This window comes from Microchirus variegatus (genome assembly GCF_963457635.1).
Source record: "Microchirus variegatus genome assembly, chromosome: 21".
Taxonomy (NCBI): Eukaryota; Metazoa; Chordata; class Actinopteri; order Pleuronectiformes; family Soleidae; genus Microchirus; species Microchirus variegatus.
Window position 1 is genome coordinate 11,498,323 of NC_139822.1, and position 18,231 is coordinate 11,516,553.

An 18,231-nucleotide genomic window follows, 5' to 3' on the forward strand; every position below is an offset into this window, starting at 1 on the left:
AGCTCAGATGCATCATGTACTGGTTGTAATATGTCTCCCATAAAATGAAGCCCCCCTTTCCTCTAAATGGGAACTTGCAACCCCTATATTTAATAGCCACTGTAGCTCCCCTGGTGGCTGTTAAAATATATTGTCACATCCAGATAGGCTTCATTGAGCAAACCAGAAGACTACTTCTACTTACAACTTATTTTCTTACATAGATTATTAAAGAATGAAACAAAAAGGTTGATTATTTTTATGTGTTTATGCCACCTAGATGAGTAGAAACATCCTTTTTTATGAAAGTTTTAGCAGCACAGTCTAGAGCCATCTTGACTGTGCTGCCAACATATCGGACCTTATTGTGTTGATGTTTAAAATGCCAAACTACAGCAACACATCTCTTTGTGTTTCCAGTGTCTCCAGAGGTGCTGGGCTTTCTGACGGCCATTGGACTCTTCATCATCCTCATGACCTTCCTCTTCTGGTACGTCAACAACAAGTTGGCACTAGAGAACCCAGGGAGCCTTCAGTGCCTTGATGAGTTCAGGAAAAGCACAGAGCGACCAGGTGAGCCTGCACATATACACAGATGCTTGTGTTTCCATCATGGTACGGTTTGGTTTGCTACAGTACGGTAATGGTTTGGAATGGTAAAGCCCTCGGTCAGGCTTGTGTTGCGACTGAGAACAGTACCTTTATTTGGTAGACGTGGTGTGGGTCGTACCCAGTGTGGCATAGTGTGATGTCATACCGATGTGACAACAATAAACAACACAACAGACAACAATGGAGGACCATCCAGCAGCTGCAGCTCTTTTTCCTGCTCGTGTTGTAGCTGTTTGTGTCAACAAAACATCAAGCTTTGTATGAGAATAGACTGCGGACGTTTTCCTAGACTTCTATGGGATATTTACACCATCACAAGGGAGGGATGTTTTTCTGTCGTCCAATCAGCTGACCGTACCATACTGTTTACTCTGGTACCCCAAGAGAAGGGTGCCAAAGAATTGTAACAGTTATGGATGGTTATTTTGGTGCTATTCTTAAAGGCTACGCAAAAAAAATATGTACCTTACTTTCTGTACCAACTGCTACTGTTCCAACTCAGTTGAAACATGCCTAAATACTGATTCCATGTCATCAGGTTTCTCTTATGGGAATTTGTCGTAAAACTCATCAGTCATTCAGCCATATTGATGTTTTTCTCTTTTAAATTCACACAATACATTACTTTTTTTTTTATTGTGCTTCAGTGCCCAGTTTTCAACAAAGGGCACGTTAGTGGTACTTTATCCACCTTGGATACTTCAGCCTACGCTGCTTTGTGAGACTGTAGCTCATTAGGGGTTTCGGAAATGTGAAGAAAAGACAAAGAAAAAACTATTAAAGCTCATGTGTGGAACCTCTATCACGCCCTGTTGATTTCAGAGTAATTACCAAAACAACAAACTGTGGTCTCTAAGATCCTGATGTGTATAACCAAGTTTTCTCCTCACTGCCTCGACTCACTCTCACACACAGAGAGAGGGTGTCTTCTGATGTTGTTTCTACGGTACTTCAGGGAGCACTTGATTGCTGTTGGCAGAGAATGTATATTCAGTTTTGCATAATCATCGCGAGAACCAACATTGCGATCGAGATGAAAATGCAGAGGTGAACTCCGACTGAAAGTCCAGGTTCTTTGTTAAGCAATAGAATACATTTGATCTCGCTGTACCTCCTTGTCTACTGCTCAACAATGCATCTATATGTACACTACCGTTCAAAGGTTTGGGGTCACCTATACAATTTTTTGTGTTTTCCGTTAAAATTCATACTTTTATTCATCAAAAGAGTTGCAAAATGAATAGGAAATATAGTCAAGGCATTGACAAGATTAGAAATAATGATTTTTATTCAAAATAATAATTTTGCCCTCAAAGAACCAGCAAAACTGTTTTCAGCTGTGCTAACATGATTGCATGTTAGTTTTCAAGGGTTTTAATAGCCTTCTAACGCGATTAGAAAACACAATGTACCATTAGAACACTGGAGAGATGGTTGCCGGAAATGGGCCTCTATACACCTATGTACATATTCCATTAAAAACGAGACGTTTGCAGCTAGAATAGTCATTTACCACATTAACAATGTATAGAGTGTATTTCTGGTTAATTTAAAGCTATACTTGCATTTCGTGCATGTCTCACAGCACTCAGTAAAAATTTTAACACCTCCATCTCCCTCAAAGTCCCACCCTCCAGGACGGAACAGCATCAGCTATGTGCGATTCATTAGCAGCCTGGACACAGAGGTTGTTGCTGCTCTGACTGTAGGCTGGGACTGCGGAGGTTACTGTGCTTTGCGAGTTGATCCCTGCAACACACCCTGCTTGTTGAGCACAGTAACTGCAGAGTGATACGTGCTTTCACGCGAGAGTCTCCAAACACCACAAAAAGTTGCCAGATTTAGCGACAAAGTAGCCACGACAAAGTAGCCACGGTGGCAACACTGCTGACAGACAGAAGTTCCTTGCATTTATAGATGGATGTCATTTTGGACATGACAAAGGATTATGTGATAGTCTACAACTTAAAAAGAGCTACACTATAAAAATGCAAACCCATGCCAATGACTGTGGCATGAGGCCTTTTTTTTTTTTAACTGGCCCTGGCCTTTCTCAACCTGTGAGGGGACAACTGTTACTGACAGACAAAAGGCAGTTTACCTGTCCTCGCCCACAGGGCTTCAAAAGTTTAAAAGGTTGGTGGCACTAGGGAGCCTGCAGGGCTTACCGGGGGGCAACTCAGCCCTCACAAGCCACCAGGAAACATTCAGTTAAAAACAGGGTGGCAGTCAATTTCCATGCACAGGTAAAGCTCTAGCATGTAACATTTAGGTGACTCATTAACATTTGCCAGACGTTGAAGATAAAATCATTTTACTTTTTTATAAGTGTATAATAAGTTATAAGTTCAATCATGCAAACTGAAGGCTACATAGGTTCAACAACACACTTGGCTGGGAAGGGTAAGGTATAACGAGAAAATGCTGCTAAATTTTACACACTGTACCTTTTAAGTCAAGCTATGGTTGTAGCTCGACTCGAAGCTGTGCCTTAAAGGTTGTATCTCTTCAAGCACTCAGGCCAGTTTGGCTCCAGTTGACTGTTTACATGCAGTAGTAATTCAACTCCTGACTGCATTATCTGTGTGTCAATCTGTCTTTGAGAAAATCAATTTAGTCCAGTTTCAGTTGAACTTACAAAGTAATTGAAACCCCATGTAAGCACCTATTGATTGTTCTTGGTGTCTAGTTATTTTCTTCTGTATCATTTTGTTGAGTAATTTGGGGGCAGTTTTTCCACAGATTGCAGATTGTAATGAAATGATCTTGTGTCTTGTGTCTTCTCTAAGGTGCAAGTTTCACAATAAGTGTTTTGAATTAGAGCTGAATATTGTATTTTTATTTATGCTTTACTCTTTTGAACCTAACACACATTAGAAGTCGCTGAGATTCGTCAGCGTGGAATTGTATAATTTTGAAGCTCTGCTGCCCCCTTCTGGGGAAAACATGTAGGTACACGTAGGAAGTACATGTTTTTTCCACTGATATGTAACACATTGACAAATGCAGACTACTCAAAATAATTAGATATCGAAATAGGGTTAAGCTTAAGTTATTTGGGTTTTTTTTGCAGTTTAAGGTTGCTCATTTAGTGCACATTTGCTCACCTGTTCCAAGTTTTAAAAACCAAAGTGGTTTCAGTATCAACACACTATGTGCTTCTCTTTGAATATGAAAGTACGAATTAATATTAGGCCACTTGTGATTTTATTGCCATCTAAGTTAAAAAAACAAAACAAGAGAGACACTGGTTTGGTGTAAATAACGCTATTTATAGTGTTACGTTTGTGTCAATAATAGTCGAGCACTGGCTACTCTGAGGTGGTGGGAGCTGGCCCCCAAATCAAATTCAGCTTCGAGCCCCGTAAAGGCTTGGGCTGGTGCTGGGCCCTTCACTCATTTTATCCATGTCATGAGGACAGTCAGTAAAAGCAACTAGTTTGCTATCTGTCAACCAAAAGAAGTCAACTTTCTCCCACAGTAACCAGGCTGTCATCCTGTTTCCCCACACAGACAAGGCTTACGCTGACGCTGACCTGCAGGGCTCCTCTTCAGACAGCGAGGATGAGCTGATGGGTCAGTACCAGGAAGCGGTGAGCCGCTCCCAGGGCCTCCGCGGAGCAGGAGCCAAGGCGGCCGCTACCATCAAACATGCAGGAGGTTTCAGCTGGGAGAGCCACAAAAAGTACAGCGCCCTTAGCGCCGATTACGAAGGCTACAGCAGCGAAGCTTCAGCCAACGATGGTACGTTCTGCCACCTGTGTGATGTATTTAGACACTGAGCATGTTTTTAGGTTATTGGTTATTTAAGGTAATATTATTGCACAGACTGTGCACAGAAGGAGTGATATCGGTTACTGCTACAGACTCCTCTGCACCTCAAGCCATGCCAACAAACACAAGCGCACACTACACACACACAGACACAAAACACACAGTCAGTTAATGCAGTGAGGTGATCAAAGACAAGCTCCTATTCAGCACACTCTCTGTGGGAGGGTTGTGAAACAGTCAAATGTCTGCATAATGTGCTGCACAGCCGCAGACTCACACTTTTCCTCTAAATCTCTCCTTTGCATCTCTCTCTCCCTTCCACCAGACGTGTCACCACAAGGCATTTATTTACCTTGGTGGGTTGAAGTCTTCGTTTTTTTTTTTTTCATTCAATTTCAGTGTAGCCCAAACAGCAGGAGAACACTCATACTGACCTATTTGGGTTAGTCTGTCCGTTGTGTTACTAATCTGTTAGAATAATTGTCTGCTGCTTAATTGTTTGCCTCTGTAATTGTACCATTCTCCGAGTCCTGAAAGACTAAACTCAGAACGACAGTACACAGTGCAACTGTGGCGTGATGTGCAGAGACAACCGACTATACACAGCGAAAGCAAAAACAGTAGCACCGAGATTGTGATAATGTGTAACAACAAAGCCCATAAGCTTAATTAATAGTTTCTGACCACTTTTATCACACATAAGCTGAGTTTGTGTTACACGGGGAGCTGAGCTCACAGTAGTAAAGTCCTATCATTTATGTAAGGGAGATAATCACTCAAACAGGAATGTGCATAATGACGGGCCCCAGTGTACACTAGTTACTTATAATGAAGCACAGCACACACTTAGTCTATATCTTTCTTTCTTTATTTTTATATTGTTCCTTTCATGAAAGTGTAGAATACCTTATAGAAATCCGTAATTACTTTTGAGACAACACTTTTCATGATTGGAAAGGAGCAGTGAGAAGAATATAATTCTTATTTATATCTGCCCCTAACCTAAAACATCCAGTTAAATTTCCAATACATATTTTATCCATTGTTCTTGTTTTGTTTTTAATATTTGTACAACCCTTCAAATCGTTCTGGTTAGAATTCCAGGCTTTTACTCCAACAAAGAGAAGTACACATTTGCTTTAAGGTTGTCCGAGCAACTTGATGCTTAAAATCAAATCTCCTCCTTTGATTTTCATCTTCTGACATGAACACTAACAATATTAAATGTGGATTTTACTTCCGCTATTTAAGTATATTACAAAAGTAGAGAGGGCAAAAGACTAAAAGCAATCAGAACAGAGCTTGGTGAAAGTGCTGAGGAGCTGTTTAATGTACTTGTGGTGCTGAATTGACCACTGATTGCAATAACCTCACAAAGCACTCCTACTTCTTATTATAGGCAAGCAATCATAGTAACATTCAACCTATAGAGCGCCGCAATGAGCCTGAAGCGACCAGCAATAATTAACAAAACAACACGTGTCAAAAAAAAAAACTGCTGGAATAGTGGTTCTCAAACTTTTCAAATACCAAGTAGCACCTGAGGAAATATAGTTATATTAAGTAACACCATTATCCCCTCCTCTCCTCATCATCATCCTCTGCCTCACATATGCTTCACACGCTGTTATAGTGAAATTAGATTAAGATGGAGCGAGAGATGAGGTGACTCTAAGTTTAATTTTTCGACACACACTTGTCAAAATTCCTCAGCTCCACTCTGATCACATAACCTGGTATATACAGTAGAACAGTATTTCTGGTATTCCTCCAAGTACCACCAGAGGAAGTTCACTTACCACTGGTGGTACACATGCCACAATTTGAGAACCATGGCGTTGGACAATCTTAAAAAAACACATCAAATGATGATTTTACTGCAGAAATATGTTGATTTTGTGAGAGCCTTTGTTACTTAATGTGTGCTTATGTAAGTGACTTTAACTTAACGACTGAACCACTTCTGATTCATGAAAACATGCAAATATGGTTCGTCCTCCATTGTCAGACAGGATTCAGCCCCTTTGGTGTCTGACAGTGTTTTTCAAAAAACAAAAACACTCTAATCTCTTCCAGGGTTCTTGACTGGTGAATCATCTGAAGCAGCCTTGCGTTATATAAGACCGTGGGTTCAGAGAGTGAGCGTCTTTCACATTCTATTTAAAGCAATTTTTGTACTTGTAGCTAAGGGATAAATAGTGCATGACTTGCTTTTGACCTCATTAGTAAAGAAGTAATGCAGCGGTTGTGAGGTTGTCATTATACAATTGCTGCAAAAACGGTGTTTGTCTCCTCACAACCACTAGATGGTCTCTCACGCTCATCCCCAGTCATCGTTCAGATGCAGTACGTGCTACCACACATATGTTGTCCTTTCAAGGATTGTGAAGAAAAGAGACAGAGGGATTACAAAAGTCTCAAATGTGTCAATTTAGCATTTTGCGTGATGCTTTGTTGAGTTTATTTAAACCATTGGTGGCTTTATTGTCATGCGGCGAATGGAGAATGCTATGTTTCTCTCAGAAAAATGCATTTAATTCATTTTAAATTGATTTTAAAACACAACAGGTCTCAACATTGTTGGCCCTATGGACCTTGAAGCAATTAAGCTGTTATTTGGACTGGACAACATTGGTGCGCTAGTCTTCTTGGATGCACCAATATACTATTTATTCATTGCACAAACACACAAATTTGTGAAATGTACACAAATGTATTGTTTGAGACGTTTAAAACCATAATTTACAGGTTTCCTTTGCCTTCATTAACTCCCAGTCTTTATTCATCTGACATTTATCATGATAATTGTCAATATCGATAAATCTTAATCTCTGTCATCCCATGTTCATTTAATGACACCAGCCCTTAATTTATCACATATATTTTCTCTTTACTATATATAGATTTAATGTTTGTTTGCAAAAACCTACGTAGTTGTTTTCTAAGGCCATGTTCAAATAATATTCTCTAATTTTAATTTAGTGTTTTAGAGTGTGTGCGTGAAACCCCTCAACCAATCACAAACCAAGCTATGTAATAAACAGCGATAGAATATGTTGAATTTGGCCAAATTGTACTAGTACTTACTCCTGAGCCACTACTAACTAGGTACCAAGGAGTAAGAAGGAGACGTTGACCCCTTACTTGTCTGCAGGCGGAACATTAATCTAATTTGTCGTGTAAGATATTCACACCTGAGTTTTGCTGTCGAGATTCAAAAATATCAGAGGCAGAAAAAGGCATAACAAGTTGACTGCCAGCATTAGAGGAGATGAAACTCTGTGAAGGGAAGGAGGGTGGGTGAGACAGGAGGAGGAATGGTAACCATCCCAATTAGTGGGCTGGAGAAAAGAGTATAGTGCTTTTACTCAGCAGCTTCCATCAAATTGAACCGCCCCCGGCTCAGCAGGGGAAGAAAAGAAAAAAAAGCTGTTCAAAGTAGATTTTTGCTCCTTTTATCAAATCCTCCATGACACTTAGTTAAGACTCCTTGCCTCCATCCTGCCACTGATATGTGCCACTTTGAGGTTGTGTCTCACTGACATTATTAAGAGAGAAAGTTTGAAGAACTTGGGAGGAAAGCTAGAACAATGTGTGGCTTTTTCCAAAAGTTAGAGGACAGTGTAAGGAGGGGATTTTATACTTTTGTTTTCTTTGTTACAGAAAGAAATGTGTGTCCCATGTGTCCCTATGGTCAAGCCTGTATGGGGCCCTACGCTGAATTCGATGTGGGGGGGCCCCTTCCACCACCATGGAATAGCCAGTGCTTGACTATTATTGATACAAATGTAACATTATGAATTATGTGTTATGTGTTTTTTTTAACCTTAGACAGCAGTAAAAGCATAAATGTGGCTTAGCATTAATTTGCACATTCATATTCAAAGTGAAACACTGAGTGTGGTGATAATGAACTTGAATTCAACCCAGTTTAATGACTTTGTTTTTTTGAAACTTGGAACAGAAGTGCAAATGTGCACTAAATGAGCAAACTTTCTATTCCATTCCGTCTATGTCTTCCAATCCGGGTGGAGATATCTCGTTCTCTTATGCCTTGGGCCAGGTCTGCTGATGGGAGTATACAAATTGGTTGCTTAATTTTTCTGCATCCACATTGGACATGGAGGATATACGAGAATGTGGCTGTCAACTGTGTTTTTAAGCTTCTTTATATGGGCCACAAAGATGCACAATATTTCTATTCTGTGCCTTGTGGGCAACTGAATTGTGTGCAAAGGTTTGAGGCATTCAGTCTGGCAGATTAAGATATGTTCACTTCATTGCTTCAAAGGTGCATAATGTTTCATGTAGGTTGTGCTTTTAGAAGCTACCTCTCACAGTCCACTTAATCCTCTCATGCCATTTGTCAGTGAAAATAAAGGCTGCACTAAATATTCTTGTGCATCATACTCAACATAACTCAGAAAAACCCAACGTCGCTCCAAATTGAGTAGTCTTTAGTCTGTTTTCTGCCAGCAAATAAATAAAACTAGCATATTCGTGCAAAGACATGTTTTGTTAAACTTCAGGCCTGGTTAGTATGTCCATAATCTTCCTTGTATATTGTCATGATGATAGTTTCCAGGGCACAACAAAATAAGCTACATATACAAGTAATCCTATATTACATGTGTTGTTTAGCAGGTTAACATGAGTTTTAGCATCATTGTGGAGAAAATCATAACTTCTCTCACATTTACACTGGATTGGCGCCACCTGACATTGAGCTATCACAGGGCTAGCAGCGGCCACATTGTTTAAATCCTAAACCTGATTAATACAGATCAGTTTTGATGGTTCACAGCCATCAAACTACTGTACAAGTGTATTGCATCTGCATGACCTTTATCGTACCTGAAAGGGGAAATTCTGAACCATAAGCTATCTCAGCAAATTAGAGAGTGGCTGTAGCTGTAGAGGACGGCACTGTCCTCCATTGTTGTTTGATTTTCCTGTGCTTTTGCAATCCAGGTTAATGACTTTTGTCATGTCGGTTCACATTCATGTCACATGGCCACATATTGGGATATATATCTGATCAAGGACCACATACTGAAGTGACACAGATCTGATTTTAAAATTAGAACTGGCGATTAGACTCCTGTGTCCACACAGTCCTGAAAAAAATGAGTTACATCAACAACAAATAAACACTTAATCTTGGTTATCTCAACTTAGCCAACAGAGACAACCAACCATTCAAGCAGAAAACTACAAATTATACACAGACAGGCCTGGTCAAACTAGGATTGTGTTAACCACAGATTGTGGTTAAGACTTGTGCCTCACAATCTGGTGTGTTACACACAGCTTTGCATATTTTTCGTCTTCTTTGAATTTTCTCTTGATTTCACTTAGTCAACTGCATCCAACGAATGAGACGCACACCACCACTGGATGAGCTTCAGCCCCCGCCGTACCAGGACGAGAATGGTTCTCCACGGATGTCCTGCACACTGTCCGACCTGGGAGACGCCAAGTGTGATCTGTCTCAGACCAGCGGCAGTCCCCACCTGTCCTTCGGCAAATGTCCCAGTGAGGGGAGTGATGGCCATGAGACTGAGAGTTACCTCAACAAGGGCTATGAGGAAGATGTACCCAGTGACAGCACTGCTGTTCTCAGCCCAGAGGTGACGGTGATATTATATCAGTACATTTTAAAGTATAGAGCCGGTTTATTGGTGTGACATGCACATTGAATATATTGAAAATCTCTTTAGGACATGTCAGCCCGAGGATCAGCAGTACGGTTCCCTAAAGGTTACGAACCAGATCCTGGTACAAAGTTTGGCACCCTGGATGTGGTGTTTGACTACGACTCAGATGAGCAACAGCTGGCAGTGACCATCATGGCAGTAACAGACCTTCCCGCCCACAAACGCACCGGCAACTTCTCCTGGCAGGTCCACCTGGTGCTGCTGCCCACCAAGAAGCAGAGGGCAAAGACGGGGATCCAGAGAGGCCCCTGCCCCGTCTTCACGGAAACCTTCCACTTTAGCCACGTGAATTCCGAGATGATCAGCAACTATGCCATCCGATTCCGCCTTTACAGTATGCGGCGGATGAAGAAGGAGAAGGTGCTCGGGGAAAAGGTGTTCTACCTCACCAAGCTCAACCTTCAGGGCAAAATATCAGTGCCAGTCATTCTGGATTCATGCTGTGTTCTCCTGGTAAGTAGGATCAAAGCAGGTGTTGGCTTTCAAAAGGGTTCCCACAAGTCCTTGAAATCCTTAAATGTTTGTGAAAATTGCCTTAGACACACGTCATTGAAAGTGCTTGTTTAGTTGATATTTAGGTAAATGTCTCCCACTGCCGATGTGATGTAAACCAATGTGTGGGAACCCTGTTTCAAGCATTGACACTTTTCGTTAATTGTCCTCTTTTCTAATTGATCTTTCATGTGATTGCATGTTTTTAAAGTGAGGTTATATGTTACAGCTTTACAGAATATAAGGACAGATTTAGTTTTTAACAGTGACTTCCAAATCAATGTGTTATGAGCTCAGCTGAGGTAATTAGTGGGGATGTAGGTGTAAGTTTGCACTTAGGTAAGTGAATGGTGGGATACAATATTTTCATCAGATTTGTAATGACTTTTTGGCATAAATTAACATAAAAGTTTATTTTTATAGGACTGTCAGCATTTTTATTAATTAGCTTAATTGTGTGTAGAATCTCACGCACCTCTGTGCACAAGCGGGGGGGTGGGTGTCACACTTTTAAAAATAGAAATTAATAAATACACAAAGCAGCAGCTCAGTTGGTGAGAAATAATTCAGCTGCCTCCCTGTGTCACAGAATCACTCTGCCTCTTTGAGGTCAAACTGTTTGCATATGTTAACACGTGCTGTTGCATTGTGAAGTTATGTCAAATTACGTCAAAGTTTGTTTCGAAGCATTAAAAGTAGTATCAAATAAAGTTAAAAGTCAAGTTAATAAAGTCATTTTCTTTGCATTATCTGATTCCTAATCAACATCCAGTAGGATATGGACTTGAAAACTGCATTCTTGATTCTGCATCTTTAGGATAGGATTTAGAGGTTACACCACAAAGAACAAGATTTCTGAATGTCTGTAAATGCTTCCAGGGTGGTGAATCCCAGGTCAGCCTCTCAGACATGACATGCACTGATAGTGCCTCGTCATTCCAGTCTGTAAGTCAGACCTCCTCACCTGAGATCCTGGTGGGCCTGGTGTACAACGCCACAACAGGACGTCTCTCTGTGGAGATCATCAAAGGCATCCATTTCAAAAACCTAGCTGCCAACAAGCCACCCAGTAAGTACCCTTAGAACGTGTACTTTGAGCAGTGAAGTGTTTTATTTCAGATTTGAGAATGTAGCGATGGTGAATATGGGGATGATTTACGTCAGGGCAGCAATAGTACAACTTGTAATCATATGTTCATACTGAATGTAACTTCATGCTCCTGGATCATTTGTGTTAAATTGCATTACTTAGAAAAATACTCATTTGAGGCTAATGCTAGAGCTAACTCATGGTTCGGTTTGGTGCAGAGCAGTTTGGAATGTTAAACCTACTGAGAATAGTATCTTTACTTGGTAATGTAGGTGGTAGGGGTGTCACGATTCTCCAAATTCTTTCCCTAAATGTTCGATTTTAACAACCCACTGCACTGACCTCCAATAACATTATCACACTTTGAAGTAAGACGTTTGTAGTAAGACGAGACCAGTACGTCTGTCACAGCTGTAGTACGTCACACTGGGGATGTGGTTAAATCTTCAAATCCACCTTTCAAAGGTCGAGACCGTGACGTTGTTTCGATTGATATTCAATTTACAATCGAGATCGTGACACCCCTAGTAGGTGGGGTGTGGGCTGTGTGCCCGATGGCTGCATCAGCAAGAAGTCGTACCGGTGCGATGACATCGAACACGATACAACAGACAACAAAGGAGGACATCCAGCAGCTCTATTTTCAGCTACCTCAAGGGAAAGGTCCACTAGACCCAGCGAGACTAAATTGATCTATAGTTGTTTCCATCGAGTGAACTTTTCAGTTTGGTAAAGTACGGTATGTATTTTTTTTAACTTTTCCATTAGGAATAGTACCAAAATATCCAGCTCCCAACGTTCCACAACAACCACAGTTGCTGAAACAAACAGCCACAAACCGAGCAGGAAAAAGAAGAGCTGCTGGATGTCCTCCATTGTTATGTAGCGTTCTCACCCCTCCTACCAAGTAGGTACTGCTGTCAGTTGAAATGCAAGCCTGACCCAGGGTTTTACCATTCCAAACCTTACGGTACTATACCAAACCGGACAACAAAATAAAATGGTTTGTTCAGTGTGAGGGCCACTATAAGTGCTTTCTTTTGTCCAAATGTAACCGAGTGAGATATAATCCATACACACCTTATAGCTTCTTCATACAACAAATGGTTCCTTCTATCCCAGCTGCATTTCCTGTATTTCAGTTTTCCTCTGGTTTGATCCTTTAAGTTTCCCTGCTTTTCAACCTCCTCAGTCAGTATCCAGGGATCCGAGGAGCAAGTTCAAACAGAAACTGCCTCTTGTTGAACTTTGTGCATTGCTGTTGGTCTTTTGATCCTGTTTCTCTTCCCTCATATCTTCTGTTATGTCTGCACCTGAAATTCTCTCTCCCACTACTGCCTTTTTTGACATCTCGGTCCGCTGTTTTTCTTACTGCTGTCCAACCCTTGTTGTCAGATGGGCTGTTCTGTTGTCTAAAACACTTGATAGGTGGACAGGTTTATATTATCAGAGGTGAGTTCCTGCTCCTGTCCCAAAGTAAGGTGTTGTTCATGTTCAACCCTGGACCGTTTTATGTACTATCTTCATGGATGCAGATAATTGAACACATATCCACTGCTCAGCATTTGTAATTTAGATTAACTGACTTTAATTTGTATTTAATTCACATGCTAGGATAAATATCCACACAACATTTTACAAGAAATTGTGAGAACATTGTAAGATTGTAAGAGGAAGCAAGAGCACAATTGTCACTGATAATGTTTGTGCTCTTCAGACACAAGATTTTATGATATATCATTTTCATGTAAATAATTTTTTGACTTTTTGGAAAACACATTTATCCACTTCCTTCCAGAGACTTTGATGATAGGATTGTTTTTCACAGTCTTCAATGAAATTGGTGAGTTTAGGAATCCATGATGCACTGCAACTGGCCAAGAAACAGCTTAGAACATAACACATAAAATATGCTGAACAGTTTATAGAATTAGCACAAATATGCATACCTGGCTCATAATAATTATAAAAATGATTCTGACAATATGGTTATTAGACATGTCAGATTACTTGAGTCAGTCCAGACTTCAGGGGTGGATAACAGGGGCCCCTTTCAGACACAAGGGACGACGAACATAAACCGTGGTATATGAATGACAGGACATCACATAAGTGATAACCAGTGTTATTTGGTTTAAGGGCCCCATTAAAATATAGGGATGAATAACATAGTAGCGAAGATTTTGGAATAGTCATGCAGAGGCTTACGCTTCAGGGCCTCCTAAGCCCTTGGGCCCCTGGCTCAGCGGGCGGTAGCCCCGTTCAGCAATCCATCCTTGGAGCCCTAGAGGTTCTTGACAGCAGGAAAGTTGTAACGGGATAGACAAATCAGGCTCTTGCCTCGGGCAGAAAAAAGCTAACTAGCTAGCTTAAAGCCTAAATTCTCATACTTATGCCTGAGGGAGTCAAAAAAGGAAGAGAGGTATAATGGAAAACTTGGTATTCCAAGATTAGTTAGCAACAGCGAGGTTGTCAGTATTTTTCCTTCTATTTTTAATTTATTTTACATATTTTTGTCAAACTAGCTTTTTTTTTTTAAATATTAAGCTAACCTGGTTAAGCTTCATAGTTAAATGTGCATTATGTAATAAATCTAAAGCAACTGGCCATAAAATCCTCCTAATATGTCACAGAGACTCAGGAATAATGTTCATATAACAAACTAAACTCACCAACAACAACAGTACGGCCAAAATATTTGCATTAAAAAAAATATTTTGCAGACTGCTAATCATGTTTATGTTTTGAAATCATGTTTTGGCATGTGGCGCCACCTACCGTCGTCTACCAATCATTGCAGTCAGTAGAGTCTCAGCTGTCGAGCAACCACTGGTTGCCAGTTACGTCAGAAAATGAAACCTAAAAGACCTCGGTATTTTGAATTTGAATGTAGTAACAGTAACACATTCTTACATATGGCACCTTTAACAAACGGGGCTGAAAGTAGCATGAATCTTTCTGTTTCACTCTCAACACAAATGTAACTGCAATACAGTGACGCACTTGCACTTCAAAATGATAACTCTCATCCATGAAGATTGATCCATGAACTGCTTGTTGTCACCTTTGCTTCTGACAGTTTTGAACATATAGCTCATGTCTTTGTTTTGCATGCAGCTCTATCACCACTCTCCACTGTGTGTCATGTTTCTCCTGTGTTCGTGCCTCTGTGACTGCCTGGAACTCATTGGCCAAATCCACACGGAAACAGAACTTTTTCTTTTGTTGTTTTGAAAAATTGTCTTCCTGTAAACACAAAATTGTGTCAGGAAATGTCTCCATCCACGCGGAAACCCTCAAAATGCTGTAGTACAAATGCCAGGCCTGTAAAAATGGAGAAGACAATGCTCCACAAAAAATTAACCAGTTTTGACAACTTAGTGCCTTTGTCGCTATATTTAGCCTCGTTACAGACCCACAGCGACTTCACAAAAATAAAGAAGTGACTAGCAACAAATCTAGCGAGTCATGACTTTCTGGCATAATCATACTCTCTGAGTAGGAAGTGGTCAGTTCTGCCACAAGAGTGAGATTCATCTAGTGTGTGTTTAATGTGGGCAGAGAGTTGTTCTGACTGTAGACACACACACACACAGAGAGACAGAAACAGCGTCACGGACCAGAAAGAGCTGTGGATGTGTAGTACAGCTGACTGTGTGCAATCACTCATCCAAAATATTTTCTGTGTTTTCTCCTCTCTTTATTTTACGATTTAGTTTCGCTGTTAATCGTCAACAGTTAAATATTTTCTTCACCCTCGTGTCTGAACTTGATATCTAGCGTCTTTGCAGACGGACTTAATTTATGTTTTATTGACAGTAGTTGACAACACTGCCAAAACGATCTCCAAACACAAGAGTATGATTAGGACAACAGCGACAAAGATAGGGCCAATGAATGGCAATGAAAGAGAGAGGTGGGACTGTGACATTGCTTTCCTAAAGCAGCGTAATTGGAGTGGCATTTTGAGATTGTCCCACTATGGGGACTGTTTTCAAGAAATACTCCCTAAGTGCTGTTTCCCTGTGGACTAGATACCATTATGATTTTAAAAAACAACAACTGCGTATTGACCTACATCTGTTTCCGTGTGGACGAGCCCTGGGAAATAACACTGTTCATGGTAACTCAATCTGGTTTGCTTTGTGGCTGAAGGCCAGCCAGGAGCAAATGTTGTGTGTGTGTCACAGAGTGCTGGCTTCATTCAAACTGTAGACGACACTTTGGCATGCCTCGAGTTTGGGTTTTCTGCACATGTAACAGAAACAGGACTTCTGGGATAGATTAGTGTCACTGTCCTCCATTAATATCCATGTTTTATGTATTCATGAATGTCTGTAACCGATGACTTGCTGCCAGATGTTGATATTGTTTGTGCTTTCCTGAATAGCATAACCACATACTGTATAGTATTCAAATTACATTAAGGAGGGGGGGGGGGGAGGAAATCACATCTGGTAACAGTGGAAAAAAAAAATCTTTGTGCAAAATCCTCATGAAGGCCTTGATTGACTTTGTGAAAAGTGTGAGGAGCGCAGTGAAAGCTGTGGAGCAATTTCAAAGCCTCTTTTCTGGCATTTTCAAAACAGCACCAAGCCGAGGAGTCAAGTTAATCACGAGTCGCAGCCCCTCTCATTCAGCAACAATAGGAAAGAGCCATGCATCACCGCTGCTGACCACTTAAGACATCCACAGCTCTACACAGCCCATTCAGCAGCAGTCAAAAAAGAAATCAAGGCTATTTTTTTCACTGTGCTTTTATGTCAATGGGAGCAACTGAATGTGTGATTCACGGCGGCGAGCTCGGTGTTGGAAGGCAGCTGGCACTCGACATCATGAAAGCCTCTGCAATTCATTCCTTCTACTCTCTCCTAGACAGAAACATAATACACAGTATTATTACAGAGCTTGGTTGTAGACGAGGGGCGAAACCCTCTCAAAGGCCCATTGTGATTGCCAGTCTTGCCTCATTTACTTTCAGCTGGATTTGTGTCTTCAGTTTACGCCATGATTTCTGCATGCATAGGGATTGAATAAGGCAACGTTGAATGCTGAATCACTACATAATGGCAAATTGATCATGTCTTTCTTTTTTTGCGTGTTTCTATTGCAGTTAAATGCATGATATTTATTGAGATTCTTTTTTGGTTCTGTGAAACGTCAATCAGGTTAAAATGATCAGTGCTGAAATTGCTCTATACAAATTATTCTCAATTATTGTTAGAAACTTGTCCAGAGATCTTAAAATGTATTTCACTTTTTGACCCCAATCTGAGAGCGTTATTTAATTGTCTTCACATATAATGTTTGGTTGCATCAGTTGAACAGAGCAGGTCTTGGGACACTGCCCAGGGCACATCTCATGTCATGATGTCGTGGAAGGGCTTCCCCGATGAGGCAAATTCATTTCATTTGCTCCAGAATATATGTTCTGATTGAAGCACTAGCACTAACTTACTCCGTCATCAGGAACACTCAATGCTGTGCTTTGTTTTTGGTCTGTGGAGAAAACCACATCCTACTTGGCTAGGATCAGTTGCAGTGACATTGACAAGAATAAACACTTTATTGTACTTTGCTGCAAAGGAAACACGGCTGCAGCGGGTGGAGATTCTTCTATGCATAGAGAATAAACAGTGGAGACATGAGGATTTTGCACAAAAGATCCCTAAACACATGTTAACATGTTGAACTATGGTGATTAAAACATGTCTACTCTTTCATCTGTGTTCCACAGATACATATGTTAAGCTGACCCTACTGAACTCCATGGGCCACGAGATGTCAAAGTGTAAGACATCCATCTGCCGGGGTCAGCCCAACCCAACCTACAAAGAGACGTTTGTTTTCCAGGTAGCTCTTTTCCAGCTATCGGACGTCACGCTCATCCTCTCCGTCTACAACAAGCGCAGCATGAAGCGCAAGGAGACGATTGGCTGGATTTCTTTCGGTCTCAACAGCTCCGGAGAGGAGGAGCTCACCCACTGGACGCAGATGAAAGAGTCCAAAGGACAGCAGGTTTGCCACTGGCACAGTTTGCTGGAGTCCTAACGGCAACGGAGGGCGTAAGCTGAGAAAGTGCAATTGTGTGACAGCACAGAGCAGGTTGTTGTCCCAGAGGAGGGAGACACGGATGAGTTGAGCAGCGATAGAAGAATGGGATAGAATCATGTGTCTCGCACATTTTCACGACACCCGGTGTGAAGCTGCGCTGTTGGAAAGAGCAAGTCATCTGATTTAATCTGCTTCTTTTTTTTTTTTTTCAAGGATTGTCACGTAATTACCTTTAAATTCATGCATACGGCACTTTTATTTGTTAATTAATTGCTTACATTTATTAAGATAGGGCCTGAAGTGTACCCATACACTCTGGCTCAAACAAAGTTATCTTTAATGTTTCAATTCCAAATATTTATTTGTGTTAGCATTTATAGAACCAGTGAATTATTAAAAATGTTTGGGTTTTTTTTTAAAGAAAATTACATAAATTAATGTCTCATATCAGGAATTAGTAGTAATGCATACGTTAAAGCCACAGTGAAATAAAAAACACCAATTTATCTCGTG

The 18,231-nt window shown here is 40.8% G+C and overlaps 1 protein-coding gene across 1 annotated transcript; it reads left to right on the forward strand.

Moving 5' to 3' along the window:
* Positions 1–437: 437 nt before the first annotated feature.
* On the forward strand, positions 438–17,715 carry syt14a (synaptotagmin XIVa; the record flags this gene model as incomplete). Its single annotated transcript, XM_083907970.1, has 7 exons — positions 438–552; positions 4,105–4,335; positions 9,724–9,995; positions 10,086–10,535; positions 11,454–11,643; positions 13,060–13,116; positions 17,402–17,715. Exons 1-7 carry the CDS (start codon positions 453–455, stop codon positions 17,713–17,715), a joined length of 1,614 nt encoding a protein of 537 aa, XP_083764096.1. The 5' UTR covers positions 438–452.
* Positions 17,716–18,231: the final 516 nt, after the last annotated feature.